This window comes from Lates calcarifer, linkage group LG9, assembly GCF_001640805.2.
Source record: "Lates calcarifer isolate ASB-BC8 linkage group LG9, TLL_Latcal_v3, whole genome shotgun sequence".
Classification (NCBI taxonomy): domain Eukaryota; kingdom Metazoa; phylum Chordata; class Actinopteri; family Centropomidae; genus Lates; species Lates calcarifer.
Window position 1 is genome coordinate 18,331,417 of NC_066841.1, and position 21,489 is coordinate 18,352,905.

The 21,489-nt window shown below is 42.0% G+C and overlaps 1 protein-coding gene across 2 annotated transcripts in view; it reads left to right on the top strand.

Annotated features, from left to right (window-relative positions):
• The window catches only part of lhfpl2a (LHFPL tetraspan subfamily member 2a), a 40,646-nt gene extending 19,297 nt beyond the window's left edge, over positions 1-21,349 (top strand). Inside the window, exons 1-3 of one of the 2 annotated variants that reach the window (XM_018694281.2) lie at positions 7,465-7,568; positions 11,331-12,155; positions 20,112-21,349. In XM_018694281.2, coding sequence (XP_018549797.1) covers positions 11,735-12,155; positions 20,112-20,368 — 678 coding nt within the window. In that variant the 5' untranslated portion in view covers positions 7,465-7,568; positions 11,331-11,734 and the 3' untranslated portion in view covers positions 20,369-21,349. Of the gene's footprint in view, positions 1-7,464; positions 7,569-11,330; positions 12,156-20,111 lie in introns of those variants that run through there. The other variant, XM_018694280.2, reaches the window with a different exon arrangement.
• The last annotated feature ends 140 nt before the right edge of the window (positions 21,350-21,489 follow it).

Consider the following 21,489-nt stretch of genomic DNA (forward strand, 5'->3'; position numbering starts at 1 on the left):
GTAGATGTAAATCTTCTTTTAGTCTCAGGAGTAATGAAGAATCTGACTGTATTTTTATTTCTAATGGAAATAATTCTTCCCACATTCTGGAGATGGTGGCTGAATGTCATACCTTACATATATTGCACCAGTCACCTTTGGAAATTTGTGTTTTGAGTTCTCTTTCTGCTTCTATCTCTAACATACAGTGAAGAGATTTTTCTGATCATCACCTTGATGTAACACTGAAATCACTCTACTACTAACATGATCTTGTTTGCATTACAGCACATCCCTGTTCCTATGTCCAGAACTGTTACGTCAGGCTCAGGCTTTGTTCACATTAAGGAAACTTACTGGTGGTTTCAGGGGAGTGACTGACCCTAACCCTAACAGTAAATTGTGACTTTTTTTCTTTATGTCCATCCATTTACAAGAGAAACATAATATTTTAGAGTCCTACACTGTCCAGACAGCAGCTTCATTTCCATTAATGTCACAATCATCTTGCAGAGACTTCACTTGAGATTCACTTCTCTCTCACAGTGAACATTTTGTCACCTTTACTGAACATTACTTATCATTGTATGGTGATGCTGTTTCAAGCAGGCACTGTACTGAAAACTTTTTTCTGTTTTGGTTTCCACACAACAAACAGTAGTGATTGTTACTCTGTTGTAATCGCAGTATTGTGTTGGATGTTATCTCTGTAATGTTGCTGTTCCTCCGCCTCTTTAATCCTCAGCTCAAACAGCATGACCTGGTATCTATCTGCTCAGAGATGCCATACAGATGCAGTCAGACCAGGGACAAAAAAAACTTTTGTGGCAAACAGCACAGAACAATCTTTTCACAAGATGGCTATCCAGTGTACCCCCCCCTCCCACCGCCCCACCCCACCCCTCCCTGTCTGCGGCGGTCCAGTTGGCCACCCACTTTGAGGCCAGACTGTGATAGGTCAGATGGTCTTTGTTTTCCGTCACCCTCTTAACCCTCATGGCATGAGCTTGCCATGCGAGGGCTGTTATGGTCAATATGAGAAGATGAGGGATTGGTGACCTCCGCCTTCCACCACAGAGCACAGCTGAAGAATTGCCCCATCTCTCCTACTGGAGTGACTCCTGCCCCACCTCACCACTCAAACCAGACTGACACACAGTCAGTCAGATTGTATAAACAGATGTTTCCAGGGGGGAGAAACAGTTGACCACTCACACCGTGATCAAATGGAGGTGTGCATGTTTTGTGCCCAGGTCCACATGTGTTCATGTGTACACTGCTATGCTGTGTTTTTATTATGTATTTGGACTAAAAAAGACTCTTGGGAAAGGTGAAATTGTTTTCTTTCCCCCCTCATACTCCACAGTTCCTCCAACTTTCGCTCTCAGTCTGGGGGTGTTATAAGCCCTCGGTGCCTTTGCGGCCGACATGTTAGCGTCGCACCTCTGGCAGGTGTACTCCCTGCTGACTGTGAGCTGTGGGATCTGTTCAACACTCAGGTCTCTACACCATTATTCCTTTTCCCCTCCTTCTCTCTTTCCCACGCTCCCGTCTCGCTTCCCCCGGAGCTCAGTGTTGGGATTTCCTCACCTTCATTACATCCGCGTGTTTATGCTCCAGCGGTACTCCCCAGAAAGTTCATAAATTAGCAAATATACTGCAGAGATAACACTCCCACACAAAGATACGGTGAACTGCAACCACTGTTGACAAGAGCATAATGGATAAAAATGATGTGGCGTGACCTCGCCGAGGAAATTTATCTGTCTCTTGACCTCAGCTGTCGAATTAAATAAATGGATCTGTGTCAAATACATGAATAAGTTGTTGTCAGTGAAGATATGCTATATGCATTTTGCATAGTTTAGCAATAAAACGCTCTCCTTTTAGACAATTACTCGCAACACCTCAGGCATTTCTGTTAAAAACCTGAAATGAGATGGTACAGGGTATAACTAGGGCTTTGTTGGGAATCAAAATGTTTTTGTAGCAGCGATTATTGAAAACTAGCAATTACTAAAAGCTGGTATAGATTTCTTTAGTCAGATTAATACTTATCCTGACTTATTCTTTGTCCAGAAAGTTCCTGATTTAAATCAAAATGTGGCTGATTTTACTTTTATCTAGGTGACGTTTTTGTTTGGCTGCTTGAGAACTTTGGTCTTTTTGGGTTAAATAAAAAAAGGGTTTTACAGATAAACACGTCACTATAATTCAAAGTAAGGTATCAAAGTAAGTATCCTTTTCATTTTTGTAGAGAAAGTACAGTGCAAGGATGGAAACTTTTCAACATTTCACCCAGCCCTACCCAGACTGTGAGTTGGAAAATATATGGTGCTCTGTAGATGCAGGCCCTTCCCCTTCTGTGTACATGTTAAACATCTGTGTCCATGTGCCTGGTGATGGGCCTTACATCCATCAAGCTGTGGCCTTGAAGTGGCCAGATGGTTGTAGCTGCTCCCTCTGTGGCATTCAGACTGAGCTCAGATGTCTCTGATTGCACGGAGAAGCAAATGTATAGCGGCGAAGACTCCCCAACATCCATTTGTCCCTTCAGATCTGCTTTTAGACTGCGTAGATTGTGTGCTTCTTTGGGGGTGAGGAGAAATGCCTGACATATTTGAAAGATCAGATGGGAAGGGTATACTGTTTACATCCATATGCTGCCATCAGGCATCAGATACTCTCCACGTCTAGACATTTGTTTTGCACTTGCGAGTGTTTTTCTAGTAATCTGTGTCTGATTTCACCACACTGTGAGCTGTCATTATTATTTTCCTCAACTGGAAACTCCATAAGCTCTCGTCAGAGGCAAATATTCCATCTGTCTGTGCGTTGCTTCCATCTCTTTCCATATGTCTCTCCTCCGCTGCCATCTCTTTCCACAGAGGCTTTTAAAAAGTGAACCCTGCGTAGCCTCTTCAGGGTGGCTGGACGGGGGAGTGACGTAACACGTGCAGGCGCAGTTCCGATTAAAAACACGTGGAGATAAAAACCTCATTGAGATATCTGAGGTATGTCCGGGAGTCATGTGTCGACACAAGCCAAAATAAAGCAGTTGGTTTCTGTAGTATCAAATCAGTTCCTTCCTCACTTGACTGCTTTATCGAATCAGGGCTCTGGCTCACCTGTATCTGAATCTGTGTCACAGGTGTATAGATATAAAACCTTTACTCTTTGTATTACAGATACTCTTTTCCCTTGGATTGTATGTCATCTCTCTAGTTTAGTTTTACAGCTTGAAACCTGTAAATAATGATGATATATGTGATGTGGGCTGCGTGCCTTGTGCACATTTTCACTGTCAGCCTCTTTTCTTTGTATTCTCATTTTGAACATGGCATTTCAGTCTTTCATCCTCAGATTCCTCCCTCTGATAACGAGCTCGCTAAATGTTATTACTGGCCTAAAAGATCACAGATGAGGTGATGCGATAGCTATGTGTCTCTCACAAACAGTCGGGGTCAGGTTATGTTGAAATTTTAGTAAGGGCCAGTAAATCAGGATCTGGTCCAGAGTCTACCTTTTCAGTCTTATTTAATGTGTTACATTAAACAAAATGGAAAATGTATTAAAGCACCTGAAGGACCAAGTAGATTTAAAATTAAAGCAGCATTAATTCTATCCAACATTCACTCCTCGTTAATTTCACTTTTGGTCACCAATTCAAAAAAAAAATCCTGGATGTTTAGCTGCTAAATGCTCTACCATGTTTGTGAGTAAATAGACAACAGCCTAATTTGAAATTAGGCTATTTAAAGTTCAGGACCGTGCTGTTGTTCGAATGAGATTTTATTACAGTCTCTTGACAATCAAGACATCACTTCCAACAACTGACAATCAAACAATTTCTTATCTATTACTGTTTCTTGTTATTGAAAGCAGCTGTTGCTAAATTGATGATTAGCTTTCTTTTGCCCGACCTGTCTGTTATCAGCTGTCACCCTGCTTTGCTTCACCCTCATCCACTTTCTTTAGATCAACAAGATACTACTGATCAGAGTCTGACAAGGAAAGATGAATGATCCCGCAGCCAGACTCTACCTAGAGCTCTGTCGAATCTTCCTGGATGATGATTTAGCACGGCATGTGTCTGCTGCCTACATGTGTGCGGATGTGCCGCTAGGATTAGGACTGTTGAGGATCCTTTCTCTCCTCTGTCCTCTCTGATCCTCTGCTCTTTGATGTGAGGGTCTGCGCTGTGTCGGAGCTCGTGAGGCTGCCAAGAGGAATCTCCAGCAGCATCTTCAGTCCGGCTTCGGCAGCACTGCCAGCTTTCCTTTAGTCTGTAAGATGATATGCCCTCAGTCTCTGTCTGATCTGTATCTGTATCTCCATGATATGTGAGAGCTAGGTCCACTCACTGTCACATTGGCTTCTGATAAGGCTCAGAATATAAGGTGGTGGTTCTCTCCTCATATTGTGGACCATCACACCTTTGTGTATGTTAAAAGTAAAATACAATACATATGTGTGCACATTTTCTGGCTTTATTTTTGTACTAAACTTTTATGGTTCCCTTATAATATTAATGTTAATATTTCTAAAACTGAGCAGTAGTTGTCCAGACATAGCTTAGCAACCTTAACTAGGCACAGCAGGTGTACATGTGGACCTTAGTGATATTCAGCCTCTGTATTGTAGAAGGGTGGTGTCTTTTTAGCCTTTCATAAACCAAAAACTACAAGAGCAGAAGGGTAAGGAATGTGTGTGTTTGTCTGCAGCAATTATTGTTGATTGCATGTTGATTTCAGCTAACTCTGAACTGTTAGTAAATGGCTAGAGAAGCAGCTTTTGTCTACCTCTATCAAGGAATTAAGGAGCCATTCTTTCAAAATGTACAATAACGTTTGAGTTGTAAATCTGCCACCATTAACACTGTGAACTGCTGTGCAGCAAGAAAAGTTTTAAGGTTTAACAAACAGTCAGTTGTTTTCCTAAAAAAAAAATCAATTTTTGTTATATTCTAGACATTCTAGGGAGACTTTGTGTGGCTTTAAACTTGTTGGTTAACCTCTTCCAATCCAATTCACAGCAACAGTGAGAGGATGAGTCACCAGGATTTATTAGGAATGGGTCAAAGGATAGATTTTATTAGGTCCGGGATATATTCATCTGCGCTGAAAGGATCTATTTTTGAACTGTTACGGCCTGACTTCCATTCAGACCGATAAGGAAGGGCCTCTTCCTCGGGCTTTCCACGCTGCGCTCAAGCGGCTGACCTATCTGGCTTGTCTTCCTGTTTGAGTCGGCCCCTTTTTCCGTCTTCATATGGAAGTCATTTGTGAGTGAACACAAGTCAGACAAATGCTGTAGCTGACTTCAGTGTTGGCTGAATGCACCCAGTGCTGCTGTAAGCAATCCCAGGACACTTTGCTCCCATCAGCCAGAGAAGTAATCCATTAGTCAGACAGTGAACCATCTGCTCTATTAGTCGGTTAACTAGGCATCCAGGCAGCGATCTCATGTGGCACTCAAATGTTTGTTGTTGACTGAAGAAGGATGGAACATGGTCTGTGTGTATTGTGATTGATGAATTGGTTATAAATGGCAGCGATTGGACGAGCTTTGTTCTAGTAACTTTTAAGTCCAAACTAAATAGTAACAGTAACTTATTAGTATACTGAAAGTGAAAGTATCAGCTCAGACTACACAATACAAGTAAAGTAGTTTACTTGTATGTTCGCAGTAGCTATACTTCACTACTAGGATGATAAACTAGCCACGTGCTTGCAAGTTAACTTTAAGTGTACTTTATGTTTAAAATAACACAAACAGTTTTAACCACTCGCAGAATACCTTAAACATAAAGTTACACTTAAACTGTACACTACTAGTAATATATTTGTAACTTAATTTTAAGCTTACACATATAATAACACTACAATAGTACACTGTCTTTCCAGGTTGTACTGGTAGTAGAGTAACACTTAAACTGCACACTAGTACAATACTTAACATTAACTTTACACATGAAATGACACTGTGGTTGTACACTTTTACTGCAAGATAGCTTTAAGTATATTTCAGGAATAAAGAAGAAAAAATGACACATTAACGTGAAGTAGTAGCATAAAGTACACTTGATTTAGTCTACAGTAAATTTGAAGTACACTTACATAAGCTAAATAGTGGATCGACTCTATTAACAGTTGGGTATGTGTTTTGGGCAGCTCAGATGGGAATCTGATCTCAAAAAAGTCAAGTGTAAATGCATTCATGAAGCTTTGCAATGAAATCTGAGATACTTTCTAGCCAGATGTTGAAAAGGTGTAAATGCATCTGTCTCTCCAAAAGGCACATGTGATCTTTACTCCTTCCATAGTGTTGCCATGTTGGTAAGCAGTCTGTGGAAGCCACTCTGTCTGATTTTCAGAATGCATCCATGGTTAATCTGATCCCTGATCAGTTCAACCACTGAGTGATTTGTGTGGATGAGAGAGGACTGACCTGTAAAGGCTTTTTTATACTCTGTCAGAACTAGCTCATAAGACGTGCTGGTTGGACCATGTCGGAAATCAGTTTTCATACCCGATCCAATAGAGGAAGGGGAGATGTGATATTGTTTAAAAATGGGGATGATTGCATATATTGATAATCTTTCTAAGAAGACAGTGTTGCATTTGGTTGTTCACATGAAAAGTTCCTCAAATTTTTGTGCTAGAAAGAAAAGTATAATCCTGGCTCCTCTCTCTCCTCTGTGCATCTGGCCAATTATGAAGTAGGTGATAATGTTGTATTGTCAGTTTCGGAAATGTACAGAAATGTTCGGACACTGATCCCTCTTATCCAGCATCAGAAGGGTGTAGGGATAAGGGGTTACTGGTCCCTTAAGTAGTTCAGGAATATTTATTCATATGTTTGAGTTAAGGATAGTTGTTAGCTAATGCTGGCTGTCAACTGTCACTGTTGTATATAAGTTATTATGGTGTTTTTGGATTCATTACCACCACTTTCTGGATGAGAGGAGGGTCTGATTCAGTGTAACCACTGAAAATAAAGATGGAATTACAATCAGATTTGGGATCTGGCCAACAGCTGATGCATATATGTAGCTAAGTGTAAATAGGAAGTGTAAATGAGGACTTAACTTGTTTAAGTAGTCCACTTGCAAATATATTAACAGTTTATCCAGCTTTTTATATATATATATATATATAATATGAAGGAAGTGATAATGCAGTTTTCATTTAGGCTGATAATAAGATGTTGGCTGATTGAGAAGAGTGCAGAGAGCAATGAAAACAGAGCGAGAAGGTGCGAGAAACTGAGACAGAGAGAGAGAGAGAGAGAGTGTGTGTGAAAGAGTGAAAGAGGAGAGAAACCCTCTGCAGCTCCAGCTCTTGTTATTTTAACCCAGATTCAGCACTGAAATATGGCCACCATGTGGACCCTCTCAAGAAGTGTGGCTCCAGTATCAGCCCAGCCAATCAGAGGAGACTGTGGCGGTCCAGGAGGAGGGACATGGGGAGGGTCTGGGAGTCTTGAGTCTGAAAGAGGCATTAAAGTGTGTGAGCAGAGGAGGAGAGTCAGGGCAGAGAAGCCACATCTCCAGGAGAGCTGGACTATCCACAGGCCAATGGAGACAGGTTGGTCTATTGTTTTATTTTCCTTAATTGTCTTGCACTCATTTCCCATTTCACCCACTGAGGTGACTCCTTGGGGGAAGACTTTAGTCACTTACTCATATGAACTGTCAGCTGGGTTCCTGGCTGATGTAATGGGATATAAATATTATGTTTTAGGTCTGAATCACAGCCTCTATATAGCGTCACAGAGCTCCAGGATGCTGAGCAGATGTGCAGAAGTGTTAGGAAAGACTGGCTCCTTTGCTGTGGAAAACCTTGCTATGGACTCCTTTGTTATTGACTGCTATTATTACCACTAAAGTCTGCAATTTTCCTTAAATAATGACGAGGCCAAGACTTATTCTGTTCTGTAAAGTCTACTCAGGAGCTACGGAATAACTCAAAAGAGATGGATGCTGTAGTTTTGTTGTAGGTGATTGATTTACATGGTTGTCACTAACAGATTTTGTAGATTTTCTTCCATGTGGTTTATCTTAATCTTTGAGTTGTTATTAGACAATGAAGTGTGCCTGGACTAGTGTTTGAGGTCCTCTGTGACCAATCGTCTCCTGCATTCCCTTTCAGTAGCTGCAGGGTCTTCTCATTGAAACTGATCCTCACAGATTATAAGTACTCCCTTTGTTTTAAAATTGCTTTGCTGTTGGGTCACATAAGGCAAGGGAGGTGTGGGCTGGAGATGCAGGGCATCAGAGCCTGTCAGCAGATAATATTTAACAGAATGATACAGCTGAATTGCAGATGCTACGTAACAGGTTATAGAGGTTCATCTGATGTTTCTAACTTCATCTCGTGATGTCCTCTCAGCGTGTAGACTTTCCATGAACGTACTAATCCAGCTCTAAACAAACGCTCTCCATGGTGACGCGTGACTCAACTCATGGCATGTCCATAGATATGTAGATTGTTTCCTGTCAGTGGCAGTGTGGAAAGGCGTTTCCTGCTGTTTTGTTGCTGTGATAAGAGAAAGGCTGAATGGACTCTTTGAACAGGACTTGTTCCCTTAAGCTTTTTGGACACAATAGCGGTATGACCATAGGGAAAGCAATTTAGTCAGTTAATTTGTCCATCACTTTGGTTCAGACTGAAATATGACATTGATTATTTTATGGATTGGTATGAAATTTTGAACAGACATTCATGTTCCCCAGAGAATGACTCTTACTGGCTTTTCCTGTAGTGCAATTATGGATTTGAGTGACATGTCTTGACAACTATTGGAATTCATTGTCATGAAATTTGGTGATCCTCTGACTTTTCCTTTGGTGCCACCAATGGGTGAAGTTTTCATTTATCGTTTGGAATAAAACATCTACCAAAAGGATTGGCACAAAACTTGGCATAGATATTCATGGTGCCTAGAGGATGAAGCACAAACACTTTTGCTATCCCTTAACCTTTCCTCCAGCACCATCATCAGGTCAGACTTCAGATTTCACTCTGTGGGGGAGCATATGTCAGATGGCAGGGAGTCTTGTAAGTATGGGGATTATGGTTGGGGGGTCAATGGGGTGGTAGGTGCAATCTGAGGGCTGTAAACTCTGTGTATGTAAACTGAGACTCAAATAATCCCCCGTCTCCCCCCTGGTTACTCAGGGAGTATAAAGGACATCATAAATCCACCTCGACCTTCACATATATGGACTACCATGCTTCACTCTATCTTGGGAAACTTCTGTTCATGATAACTCAGATCTGTTCGCCTGGGAACAGTGAGCAGACGTCTGGACATATGTTGTGACAAATACCAGGTACATTAATAGAAGCAGACTTGTCCAGACTTGTTTTAAATCTAATAACCCACATTCAAGACAAACTAAGACCCACTTGTGGGCGCTGTGCAACTAACAAGCACGTGATTCAAACATACTGCAGCAAAGCAAGGTCGAAGGTTAAGTGTCCGGCTCTTCAAAGCTTCGTATCTGCCCAGGTGGTTCGAATTGTTTGAGCTACAACAGTATTCCTGTCAGTGAGGAATTAGTCTTTGCAACTGGCCAGCAAATGTTTGACCTTAAAACTTCGGACTGCCCATGTCTCATGCCTGAAAAGCCGTTTGTCTTATATTCCTAACGTCAAACATCAGTCTCATCAAAGTACCTCTGGGACTCAGGCTCCCAAACGTCAACAGGCTTTGTGTTAGGGGGTGGGAAGAGTTTTTTCAAAAAGTTCAGTTAGTAAATGTGTGTCTGCATCTGTTCCTGCATCTGCTCATGGTGAGGCAATGAGAACACTTGTGATTCATAAAATTAATTTTGGTCCATATCCACAGAGGCGGCTGTCTGCGCCTGTTCTTATGATCTCATCTGTTTTACACAGTCCAAACATACTCTATGTTAGCTTACACACATACACAAAGGCAAACACACACACACACACACACCACCCTGCAAGAGACCACAGATCTGGGTCATTTTCTCCACTGGAAAAGCAGAAGGGGGGAAAAGAAAGAGGACTGTTGTTGATATCTCAACAGGATGACAAAAGATCAAAGTTTGTGTAATGCTCTTACTCATACACTGAGTCTCATGCGCTGGGAATACGACCGCAAAGGGACGACCGTGGCCTGAGTGATGGAAACCTCACAGTGCAGGCGGCACACGTGTCAACAGCGGCCCCCGGCTCCCTCTGCTGCCCTGCCAAACACTGGTTGGAGAATGACTTACAGACTCCCAAGAGACAGCAGGGAAACCAGAGCAGAAAAAAAGGACTCAAAGAAAAGAAACAACTGTCAGCTTTGGCCCAGAGCTGTATTTATAACATGAGTACAAAGGCCTGTATGCATCTTTTAATCTTCTTTGGACATCAGGCTTCTGTTTTTAAAGGTTTGTTAATATCTCTTGTAGATAAACTCTCAAACTTTTCTTAATTTACAGAGAATTTCAGTGTGACTGTCTGATCTCTAGAGGCCCTGAATAGGGACCTCATGATGAAAGTTCCTAGTCTAGAAGTCTGCCTTCATTCATAATCTTACTGTGTTATCTGTTTATCAGTCTATGTTGGTTTGACAAAAACTGCTATTTGAAGATATCTGGGGAATTATTTTTATTTTTTTATTCTCTGGCATTTTATAGTCAGGAAGTAGACTTTTTCATGAATTGGAGTTATCTGCTGCTTCCTCATTGTAGTGTCACTGTGTGCAAGGCAGTGCAGCAGGGTTGATGTCGCTGAGGTTATCAACGGTCATGTGACAGCCGGACAGCCGTTGTGTTATCAACCGTTGGCTGACCTGAGGTCAGCTGTGTGGGCTGCTTGATGAGAGACCTCAGGCTTGTTTTTCTCTCTGTCTGCATCCGCCTCTCATTCTGCTGTTTCCACATCTATTTTAACCCTCCCATCTCCACACGCGCGCACACACACACACACACACACACACACACACACACACATACACACACACATAAAGGCACACATGCATATGAACTTTCTGTCTTACTATTTCATATTTTTACAACCTCAGTCATGAAGATCAACAGGGAGTAGAGAGTACGACGAGTACCATGATCACAAATCCTTAAACATAAACACACTGAAAACAGAAGAGGCCCACTTCAAATGAACACATCCCAACACAAGTCATTAGACCCCCTCCTTAAAATCTACACCAGGAGCCTCCCTTCCTCCTCCACTATTTCTTCATTCTCCGTTCTTCTGCTTCTTAAAACAAAAAGTAATGATCATCTTAGAGCTTCTTCTCTTCCACTTTCATTTTATACGTGCAATTAAAGCGCTCACCCTGTTGTTCTGTCTCTCTGTTTTATCTTTTAGGTGTGTCTGATGTGACGCCAGCGGGCTGGCTCAGGGAACACAACTTCAATACAATGTAGACACCAAACACGAGACAGAATAAGAGTCAGAACACCAAGCCAACAGAAGGAGGGTGAGTCCAAGGAGGAGGAACAACAGCTGTGCTGAAGCGACACCAGCAGAAGATAAGAAGTAAAAGAGGCAGAGAGAAAAGAAGGAAACAGCAGACTGTGAATCATTGACTTGAACCTTTTGTGTACAACGGTGTCACCTACTCATTCCAGTGACGTGTTCACTCACTCTCACACCTCCGCTGAAGAAGGATCACAACCTTGGCTCTCTGTCATTTGAGGGCATCCGACCCACAATCCACCTTTTCACCTCTTGGCGAATCTGAACAGAGGGAGACTCCAGCCGCCGTCAGCATGTGCCATGTCATTGTCACCTGCCGCTCCATGCTGTGGACTCTGCTGAGTATTGTGGCCGCGTTCGGAGAGCTCATCGCCTTCATGAGCACTGACTGGCTCGTGGGATTCCCCCGCACCCCAGATGCTGTCTTCGGCCCCCATGGGGCCACCACAGCCGGAGAGGCCTACAGGCCCACTTTAGGCATCTACGGCCGCTGTATAAAACTGCCCCACCTGCAGCGTGGGATACTGTGCGGACCGTACGCGGTACACTTTGGGGAGATTGCCAGCGGGTTCTGGCAGGCTACTTCAATCTTCCTGGCGGCAGGGATCCTGCTGCTGTGTGCCGTGGCGTTCATCTCGGTCTTCACCATGTGCTTCCAAAGCATCATGAAGAAGAGCATCTTCAATGTGTGTGGACTGCTGCAAGGGATCGCAGGTGAGGTTCACACACAACGCACACACTTAAAATGTTCAGGCGCAGATCACTGATCTCAAGAGGGATTATTTCTGTTTTATTATATTAAAAGAAGTACAAGATTTCAAGCCCCAGTTAGCTCTTGGTTAGGTACAGAGGTATCAAACATACTCCAGTTTGTGTCATTGAATAAACAGGCTTAAGGCATCAGTATACTTCATCAGAGCTGCTTGTCATCACGTCTCACAAACTAATTCTGTTTGAGCATAAACGATCTTTCAGTCCCACCCATAGATGTTACTACAACCACAGGCTCAGCACACTAACACACAATAACTACGTTATTTGTGGATATATTTTCAATTTGTCTGTATCTGGTGAGGATCCAATTTGGGCTAAAAATGTATTTTCTTTAGATGCAATGACATTTTAAAGGGAGTGTTCAACAGACAGTTGCAGTTTTTTTGGACTGAACAAGAAAGCTGTGCATGAGTTTTGCTCTAAACTCTAAACTGAGAACAGAGGAGTCTTAAAGCCAACTCAGGTCATAAAACCCTTATTGTGTCTGTTTGTTTCTGTGGCATCCACCGTTTATCAAGGTAAATGAAAAGTTACACTCTGAGCTGAACACATTCATTACGAGCACCGCAACTCCCACTGCTTGAATTATGTGTTTGATTCTTGTGGAGCCTTAAGTGACCTTTACCCAAGCAGTTAGGACTTTAAAAGACAGGGTAGGTTGTTTCCACCATCATGGCTGCCAGTCGCAGCAGCTGCCACCCAAATATTTACTTTCTGTCCAGTCAGCTGGAGATTCTTTAACACTTCATTGGCCCCAAAAAGTAGTTGACCACGCATGCGTATCTCGGTTTATGTGTGAAGGGTGTGTATCCTGTGTCTATGGTTGTGTGGCTGAGGCAAAATCTTGGGCCACTTTGACTCGTTGTGGTGAATTATGAGAGGGAGGAGGCCATGAGATCATGCTAGCTGAACCTCCTCTTTTTTCACAGACTGTAGCTCTCAGCTTTTGGGTGATTATGGCTGTCTTCCCCCACAGTTGTTTATTTGGTGCAGGCCCAAACAGAAAAGGTGGGTGTGTAGTGAAGGACATGCCAAACCGTACACCCAGCTCTGTGCAGCCCTGCTGACCTGAGACATGGCTTAAATCCATTCAACCAGTGAATGATGAATGGCAACAGGAAGGCTCTGTCCACCCAATAAGCTTGAAATAGCTTCATGAGCATGTTTGTTTAGGACACAAAAGATGTTATTGCTTATATTCTGCTGGACTACAGTTGCGTAGGGTTATGTAGGGTTGAGCAATGTGTTGATTTAGACCATTAGATGACATAAATGTGTCAGTCATCAGAGGTTTTGTTGTACCATTCAAACCAAGGGAACTGCCCCTTTAATACTTTATCTCTGATTGTATTAAGCAATTGTGGGCAATGTTGTAAATCAGTGAGCAGGACTCCTTAAAAGCAATATTGGGTTTTTGTATGATTTCTGCATCAGTGTGATAAAGTACTTTAATGTGTCAGGAATTTCATCACATCAGCTCGATTAGCCAAAGTCAGACATTCCTTGCTTATTTCATTGGTAAACAGTTCCTTAACTGATTTTCCAGAAAATCTACAATCAGACAGTTAAAGGAATGTTAAGACTGTTTGGATTTTAAAGGAATAATCCATAGAAAAATATCAAATACTGACAACCTGAAGGCCTGAATGGCTCCTGCAAACCACACAACAGCTGTATTCAGATTCGATTCACTGTATTTACAGTGTTCAAAATCTATACTACTGGATTTTTCTGTTTAGTATTAATATTGATATTTAGTAGCTCAGGAATTAGTGGAGGTGATAAGACCTGCTGTTTGTTTTCCCTGAAGCTCAAGTTTAAAATGCTGCAGGAAACCATGGAGTTTAAAAATTACACTAACCATATGTCGGTTATCTATTGGTTGGGCTTGAGTTGAAAAAACAAATGTTGCTTTGCCAGTGGTAGTTTTGGTGGAACTTTTGAGCAATGAGAAGGTGACATTGACACTGACATAGTTTACATATCTTTGTTTTGGAGAAACAATAAATCTTTGGATTGTAGATTATGCTGCAAGAGTACTTTTCCATTTCAAGTTTTCTATTTAAAAAGATATTCATATTTAGTCATGTTGCTGTAACTCTTTGTTGCCATTGGAATCAGTTGTAACAGCCACAAACTTTTCAACAAGTCATTGATTAAGCTGAAAGGCTGGGAATGTGTGATCCACAAGGACACACATTTTGGTGGAGTCTTGAGTCCACAGTTGAACTCTTTCAGTTCAGTTTTCCGGTCACAGCCAATGTATGTTGCAGTATTATGGACTTTGAACCTCCACATCACATGAAATCCCACTATTTACTTTCTATACAAAGGACTGGGATTCTGGGAGACATGGCTAAGGTAATGAAAGTGAGGAAATACACCACTGAGTCTCCTCATTATAGAGAGGATGAGGATGTGGAAGAGGAAGAGGAAGAGGAGAGGGGGCGAGAAGAGCTTCAAACAGCTGAGGAGGTGGCAGGGTTTCCTTCTGAAGCTAAATGCCAATAGACCTTTACTCATTTCAACCACAGGAAGAGATAAGACCCAGCATACCGCCTGTCTGACATCCCACAGGGTCACTGCTGATGTTCCTTTGGGTTTGTTGTTCCTCCAACATCAACATCGTCAGTCAGTGTGCATGAGGGTCTTCAACTTGACTGCTGTCTTTCCATGAGGCCTGTGAATGATATCACTCTCGCTGATATCCACCACCAGCACCGCCACACCGACTCTCTACTAATCATTATTTCCACAGCGCCTGCCGACCCTCTGGTAATGAGAAAACTGGAGCCAGACGGCAGATGTTTGGGGAAGTGATTGACCTCAGATGGGAAGATTGTGATGCCGATGCCAGAGATGGTCACGTCATTGCACTGGAGTACCTCCAATCCCCATTAACCTAATCTTCACATATACTGATGTCACTTGGACTTTCTTGTCCCCCATGACACACTTTCTGATGGCTACAGATGGCATTAAACTGAGGACCAGTTAGGGTTCAGGTGGTTTTCAGATTTCAGCTGAAGGTAAATCCATTCCTGTTACTTTACGTAATAGAATGGCTAAAACAGACTCTTCTGCTGAGGGTCAGTCGAGTAAACTTCATGTACATTTTAGGGTCCCTTAAGACTTCTTACACGCTAGTTAGACTACCTGAAGGGAATTCTCTGTACATTTATTGAAATGCCTCTTTCACTCGTTCTCATTCATGTCAAAAAGGATTAGAGACGAGACAGCAAACAAACTCGGCCGTAAAACTGTCTCCAATTCTTGTGCGTTTGGTGTCGAATGTTTTTATTACCTGCTATAAACTTTCACTCCAGCCGTGAGTCACAGACCTCATCACAGGTTTAACCGTTGACCATGACTAAGCTCCAGGCTGGAAAACAACCTTACAGGAATTTACACCGAGTTACCGTCTGGTGATGACACACAATATCTTGGGTTACGCAAAAGAGGAAAGAAGAATCACCACCTCTCACTGATAACAAATGGGATTCCTTTATATTCACTAGTTCTTTCTGGATATCTGAGTTTCCAGTGGAGAGGTCTGTTTCATAATGACACATGTAAAGCAAATATGCACTGTTGAAACAGCCTTACCACAGCATTTACATACATATAACTGTACACTAACAATGTTAAGCATTTTACAACCAATAGATAAATACAGATTTAATTCAGAGGCACTAGTATAGTTACTGTACACAACGAGCCATTATGATGAAGATATGAAACCTGTCAACACCCTAAAATCAAATTTACATTGTGTCTAACCAGGTTGTATTTAGTATTTTACTGTTCTGTAGATATATAATAATATCCTGGATCTTTTGTTTATTGTTCTTTTTCTATGCTTTTGTGCAGTTATAGTTACAGACACTCTCTCCATCTCCCTACACATGAGAAGAAGAAGAAAAAAAAGAGACACAATACACAACAAAGTTAAAGATTGACTGATAGCATTGTTTTTATTATTGATGTTATTTTTTTCAAATTGATTTAAGATATCATGATAATATTGTTATCATGAATTCCTTTAGCCATGATAATCATATAATGAAACTCTCACATTGTGACAGCCCTAGTGTCAAGTTCAAATTGTTAGGCGTGAATGTTTGGAAACTATTCCATGCTTTTAAAATAGAAATATGAAACCCCCTCTCCCCTATTGGCTGTTTTTGGTGTTAGGCTTACTTTAATAACACATGCCACTATTTCTCCACTATTGAGATAATAAGTGAGCAATGAAGTTGCGAAATGTGAGCATTCGACCACTGGTGCTGTTAGATGAAAAGACCAAAATCATTAGGATTTGCCCTCAGGGAATCCTATATGGACAAAATGCCATGGCTACCAATGTAGCCGTTGTTGATATTTCAGTCTGGACCGAGGCAGTGGACTGTTTTCAGATTCATCAGTGTATTAGATATGTCAGGGATTTGACTCATAAATTAATATTCTGAATATTTTCACCCAGTTGCCAAGTTTACTTCAGATGTGTTATCCAATCTGCATTCCATATGTCACTGCCATCATCCTTTTTGTAAAATCATGCCACAAGGTCAACCAGACACTGAAAACAGTAGGAGAAAAACACATCTCTTACTCCTTCTCTCTTTCTCCTTCCCATGTGGATCCCAAAGGTGGACCTGGTTCTTCCTCTTCTTTTTTTTTCCCTGGAAAGGAGAAAGATGGCCAGATTTCTTGGAGCAGAGTGCGGACCTGCTGTGCTGTGTTACAGGGTGGTGTAGAGGTTAGAGATGGGGGTTGGTTGGTGGCAGGGAGGCAGCTATCAGAAATAGATTGATGGTAGAGAATTGACAGTTTGGAAGTTAACAGAGACAAGAGCCAGTGCAGAGGGAGTAGTGAGGCTGGGAGGGTGGAGAGCAGTGGGATATTAGGTTAGAAGGTCTTAGGTCTTGGAGGAAGAGTGTGTGTGCGTGAAGGGGTGGTGGGGGGTGGTGGTGGGGATCTTGGGAGGGGTGGGGTTGGGAATTAAAACCATACCTTCAATCCATCACTGAAGCCGGTCTGGACGTCAGGGCAATGCAGCAACATGTGGAAAGAATTTATGACCTAGTTTTCATTTCCTTGTTTAATACGATATTGGATGCTTTAAGAGCAAGAGAATGGGAGGAGAAAGAAAGGAAGCAGGGAGAGAGAGATTACGAGAGAATGCAAGGAGAGAGAGAGAGAGAGAGTTTCACCTCCACACTTGTTTTTATGAAGCAAAGCAGCGACAGCCGCTCGTTGAAGGAGATTCAGTCCGGTGAAAACATTAAGACTGAAATTCTCTTTCCCTGTCTGGTTCATTTATTATCTGTAATTTTATTATTGTAAATGTTTCCTGCTGAGCTTTGATTGGTGGCAGGCTCCTTGTCTGGCCAACTGACTGATCCACTACCATGGGAGTAAGTGCAGAGCAGAGGAAACGATGCAAACAGGGTATCAAAAAAAAAAGGCATTCAATCAATTTCCCTCCAAAAAAAGGCCTTAGAGGGTATTAAGTCTTAGATTTCATCTTCAAAGGTCTTGCCTGCTGTAAACAGAAACATCAGTTATCATTTTTGGCTGTCTGGTGACAGTTGCTTGGAATCTTATTGACTAACCATGAGCTGATTTTAGCGTATTTTATTTTTTTTATTGGTTAATCCATACATCAGTTTGCTGCCTCTTATCTGGGTCCAGGCACAGACAGATTATGAGTTAATGACCCCCTTCAACACAGACAAATAAAATGCCCCCCATAGAAAACAAAATTACCACAACTGAGATGAATGCTCTTTGTTGTTGTTTTGTATCGCTATGTAGTCATTTTGTGTTTCTTGGTCATTTTGTTCCTTCGAGTCTCACTGTGGTCCTTTGCATCTTTTTGAAGTTTTTATGTGTCTTTGTAGTCGTTTTGAGTCTCTTTGTGGTTCATTTAGTCTCTTCAGGACAGTACTTTCTGTCTCTGTAGTCTTTTAACTGATTTCTGTGACTTTCACACAAGAAATAGTACTAAAGGGGCCAATGGGGCCCCCGGGTCTGAACACTGTAGGTGTGACCAGTAATCCATCTGTGGGTCCAGGTCACATTAATTGACAAGTTATACTACTTGGAATTATTGATATATAGAGTTGTGAAGTGCTGACAAAAATGTGACATAAATGTCAATAGATTCATGCACTCAATAAATGTAGGTCTTACTGTTTGCTCCTCTCCAATTTTCAGCCGGTATAATTGTGAAAAATGTATTGGATTACACTCTATGTGGTCTTTAAAAATGTTTGCTTTTACATCAACATTTACTCATTTGACTTTTATTCAAAGCGACTTACAAGTGACAGACAGCTCGAAAGCTTCAGTATAGTAGGAGACCTTGAAGTACCAAGTAGTAAATCTGTCAAATAAGGCAAAGGGCAAGAAGATAACCTGAAGAAGTGCACTGAAAGTGCATAGGAAGACCTGTTTCAGCATGTTATGGTGTTAGAGGTGTCAGGAGAAGAGGTGCTCTTGGAAGAGATGAGTCTTTAGGAGATTCTTGAAGATACAGAGGGACAAATGAGAACAGTCTGGACTGTGAATGTCTTGTGTGTGTGGGGATGGCAGGGCCAAATTAAACTCAAGATGTTAAAACATCTTAAGTTTAATTCGTTGAACATGACAGAAACCTTATGATATTAAATTACTTGAAGAAACAAAGTTTCTTTTAGACCTGTTAGAGCAGTGTTTGTTACAAATAGTTGAGCATTAAGTGTTGAAGTCAAGTCAGCACAGCAGTAGAAGTGGGTCACGGTAACACAGGAAGTGACCCTGTCCCTCCACCAAGACACAGGACGTCGGAGGGTCGGCCAGGGACTGGGGCAGGCGGGAAAGCCTTTCAGCTACCTTTTCCTGTTGTTCTCCTCTCTGTGTTGTGCACTGACCTGACAGGACTGTATGCCAAGCTTCAGGCTTGCTGTTGCCGTACTGGAGGTCTCACTGTGATGATCTCCATCAGAAATCATTTCTGTGTGGTGTAAGTTTTCTTTTTCATCCTGATGGGATGCTTTGGATGCCAGGATGGCACTTTGGCAGGAAATGTTTTCTGTGGTGGTCACACAGATAATTTGCTGCAGTCATCAATAACAGTCTCTCAGAACATGAAGCACTTTTGCTGTATTGTGAGTTTTTGCTTAAGTATAGTGACATTAGCTGGTTATTCTTTCAAATATTTGATCTGCCTCAAACTACTGGTAAGATAAAATGTGGTATTAAAATTCCCAGAGGATGGCTCCTTCTGAGTTTGGTTACCACCTGATGTTTATCATGCGTTTTGATAAAGTACGCACACAATTTTACCTAAGCTATAATCTAACAGGCAGACTGGCAAATGACTACTTCAAGAAGCTAAACCAATTAATGTTAATAACTGCATGGTTTTTCTTTAAGCACTACTCACAGAAGAAATTTGACATTTTTAGCTCAGCTACTGATGAACAAACATCTTGACATTTGCTAGTTGTGTAAGGGATTTGTTCAGCCAACTGTCCAAAAAAAATTTAGTTTACAATGACATATGACAAATTCAAATCTAGTCCTCAATGCATTTTATTCTTAAATTTTGCAATGATGAGTTATTGAACGCTTAGAAACCTGAAGTGTTGCCAAACAAGGAAAACATGGTCACTGGTTTGACAACACATGTGAAGTTAAGCTAAGCTAACTTTGTTTTTGTTTTATTTTGTAACACTAGTGTGTTTGTACTTGGTCGTTGTTTTTTATATTTGTTGTATCCATGTTTGTGTGTTAGTGGAGCACGAGATACAATGCTACCTTTCATGTTTTGTAATGTCCATAACAGTCTCAAGGTGCTGCTATGTGTAAACTCTGTTTTAATGTTTCCCTTCTTTCCTTCTCTTCTTGCAGGTTTGTTTCTGATCCTGGGTCTGATGTTGTACCCTGCTGGCTGGGGTTCAGACAAGGTCCAGCTGTACTGCGGTCCCGACGCGGCTCCGTACCGGGCTGGGCTCTGCTCCATGGGCTGGGCCTTCTACACCGCCATGGGCGGCACCGTGCTCACCTTCATCTGCGCCGTCTTCTCCGCGCAGGCCGAGATCGCCACCTCCAGCGACAAGGTCCAGGAGGAGATCGAGGAGGGCAAGAGCCTGATCTGCCTCCTCTGAGGGCTCAGATACTTTAGTCCTGTGGGGAAAAGAGAAGAAGAAGAAGAAGAGGAGGAAGAGAGACAGGCCAATAACAATCAACACCTGCTCCTCTGCCTTCTCTCTTGAGGCTGGCTTGTGAAATGGAGGCCCCTGCATTGTTTACCACTAAAACTGACTCTTATTTTGTCTCTGTTTTGTGTTTATGTGGAAGAAATCTACAAGTGCCAAGTTTTTTTCTCAGTGTGTGTCTTTGTCTTTCTGCCACTAGAGGTGCTGTGTCTGTTATTGTATTCACGTGTAAGCATGTGGACAGCCAGACAGCCTCTGTCTGTCACCACATGCTCTGTAAATAAGTGTGATTATATATATTTTGTACATAGTTATGATCGCAGAATGATGGTCAGCTTGATCCAGGCTGGGCTGATGAAGTCACTCTTGCCTTAAAAAAATAAAAAACACTGGTGTTTTTGTCGCCAGACCACGACCAGTAAACCTGGATCTTCTAACTGTTTGCCATGTGTGAGCATTAACTCAACAAGGGAACCACTACACAGTCAGAATAAACTACTCACAGAATAAATGGCCTTCAGCTCAGAGTGGATGTCCTTTAAAGCTTACAGAATGTACTGTCATATGAATGATTAATGTGTTTGCAGACCCTTGAAATGTATCAATGAAACACAGACTGCATGAGGATGAGCAGAGGAAGCTCTGTGGTGCATTTTGTTTGTCCTTTATTTTTTTTAAAAGAAAGCTGAAATGAAGTGAGCTTAATCCTAGCCTAAGCTGAGAGACAACCTGTGAAGGGTCTCTGCTGCCCCCCCCCCAAACATCCTGTAATCTGTGCACAAAGACCTGGACTGAAAGATGAGGACACATAATGAAGTATTGCTGTTTAGTAATGTCTGGTTTCAGGGAGTCTGTTGAGTCATAGATAGTGTCCTATCTGTTCTCATGTGTTTTCTTGCCAAATGAATAAAGAGAAGGGAAAAAAATAACAACAAAGTTTGGTTTCAGTTTTTTAAGCGGTGAAAGCTTCACTGTGGGGTGGGGGGTGGGGGGGGGGTGCAGCAAGTGGAGCAGCTCAGTTTGGTGCTGAGACCTCGGTTTGGCCCTTGAGGTGGGGGAGGGTATGTTTT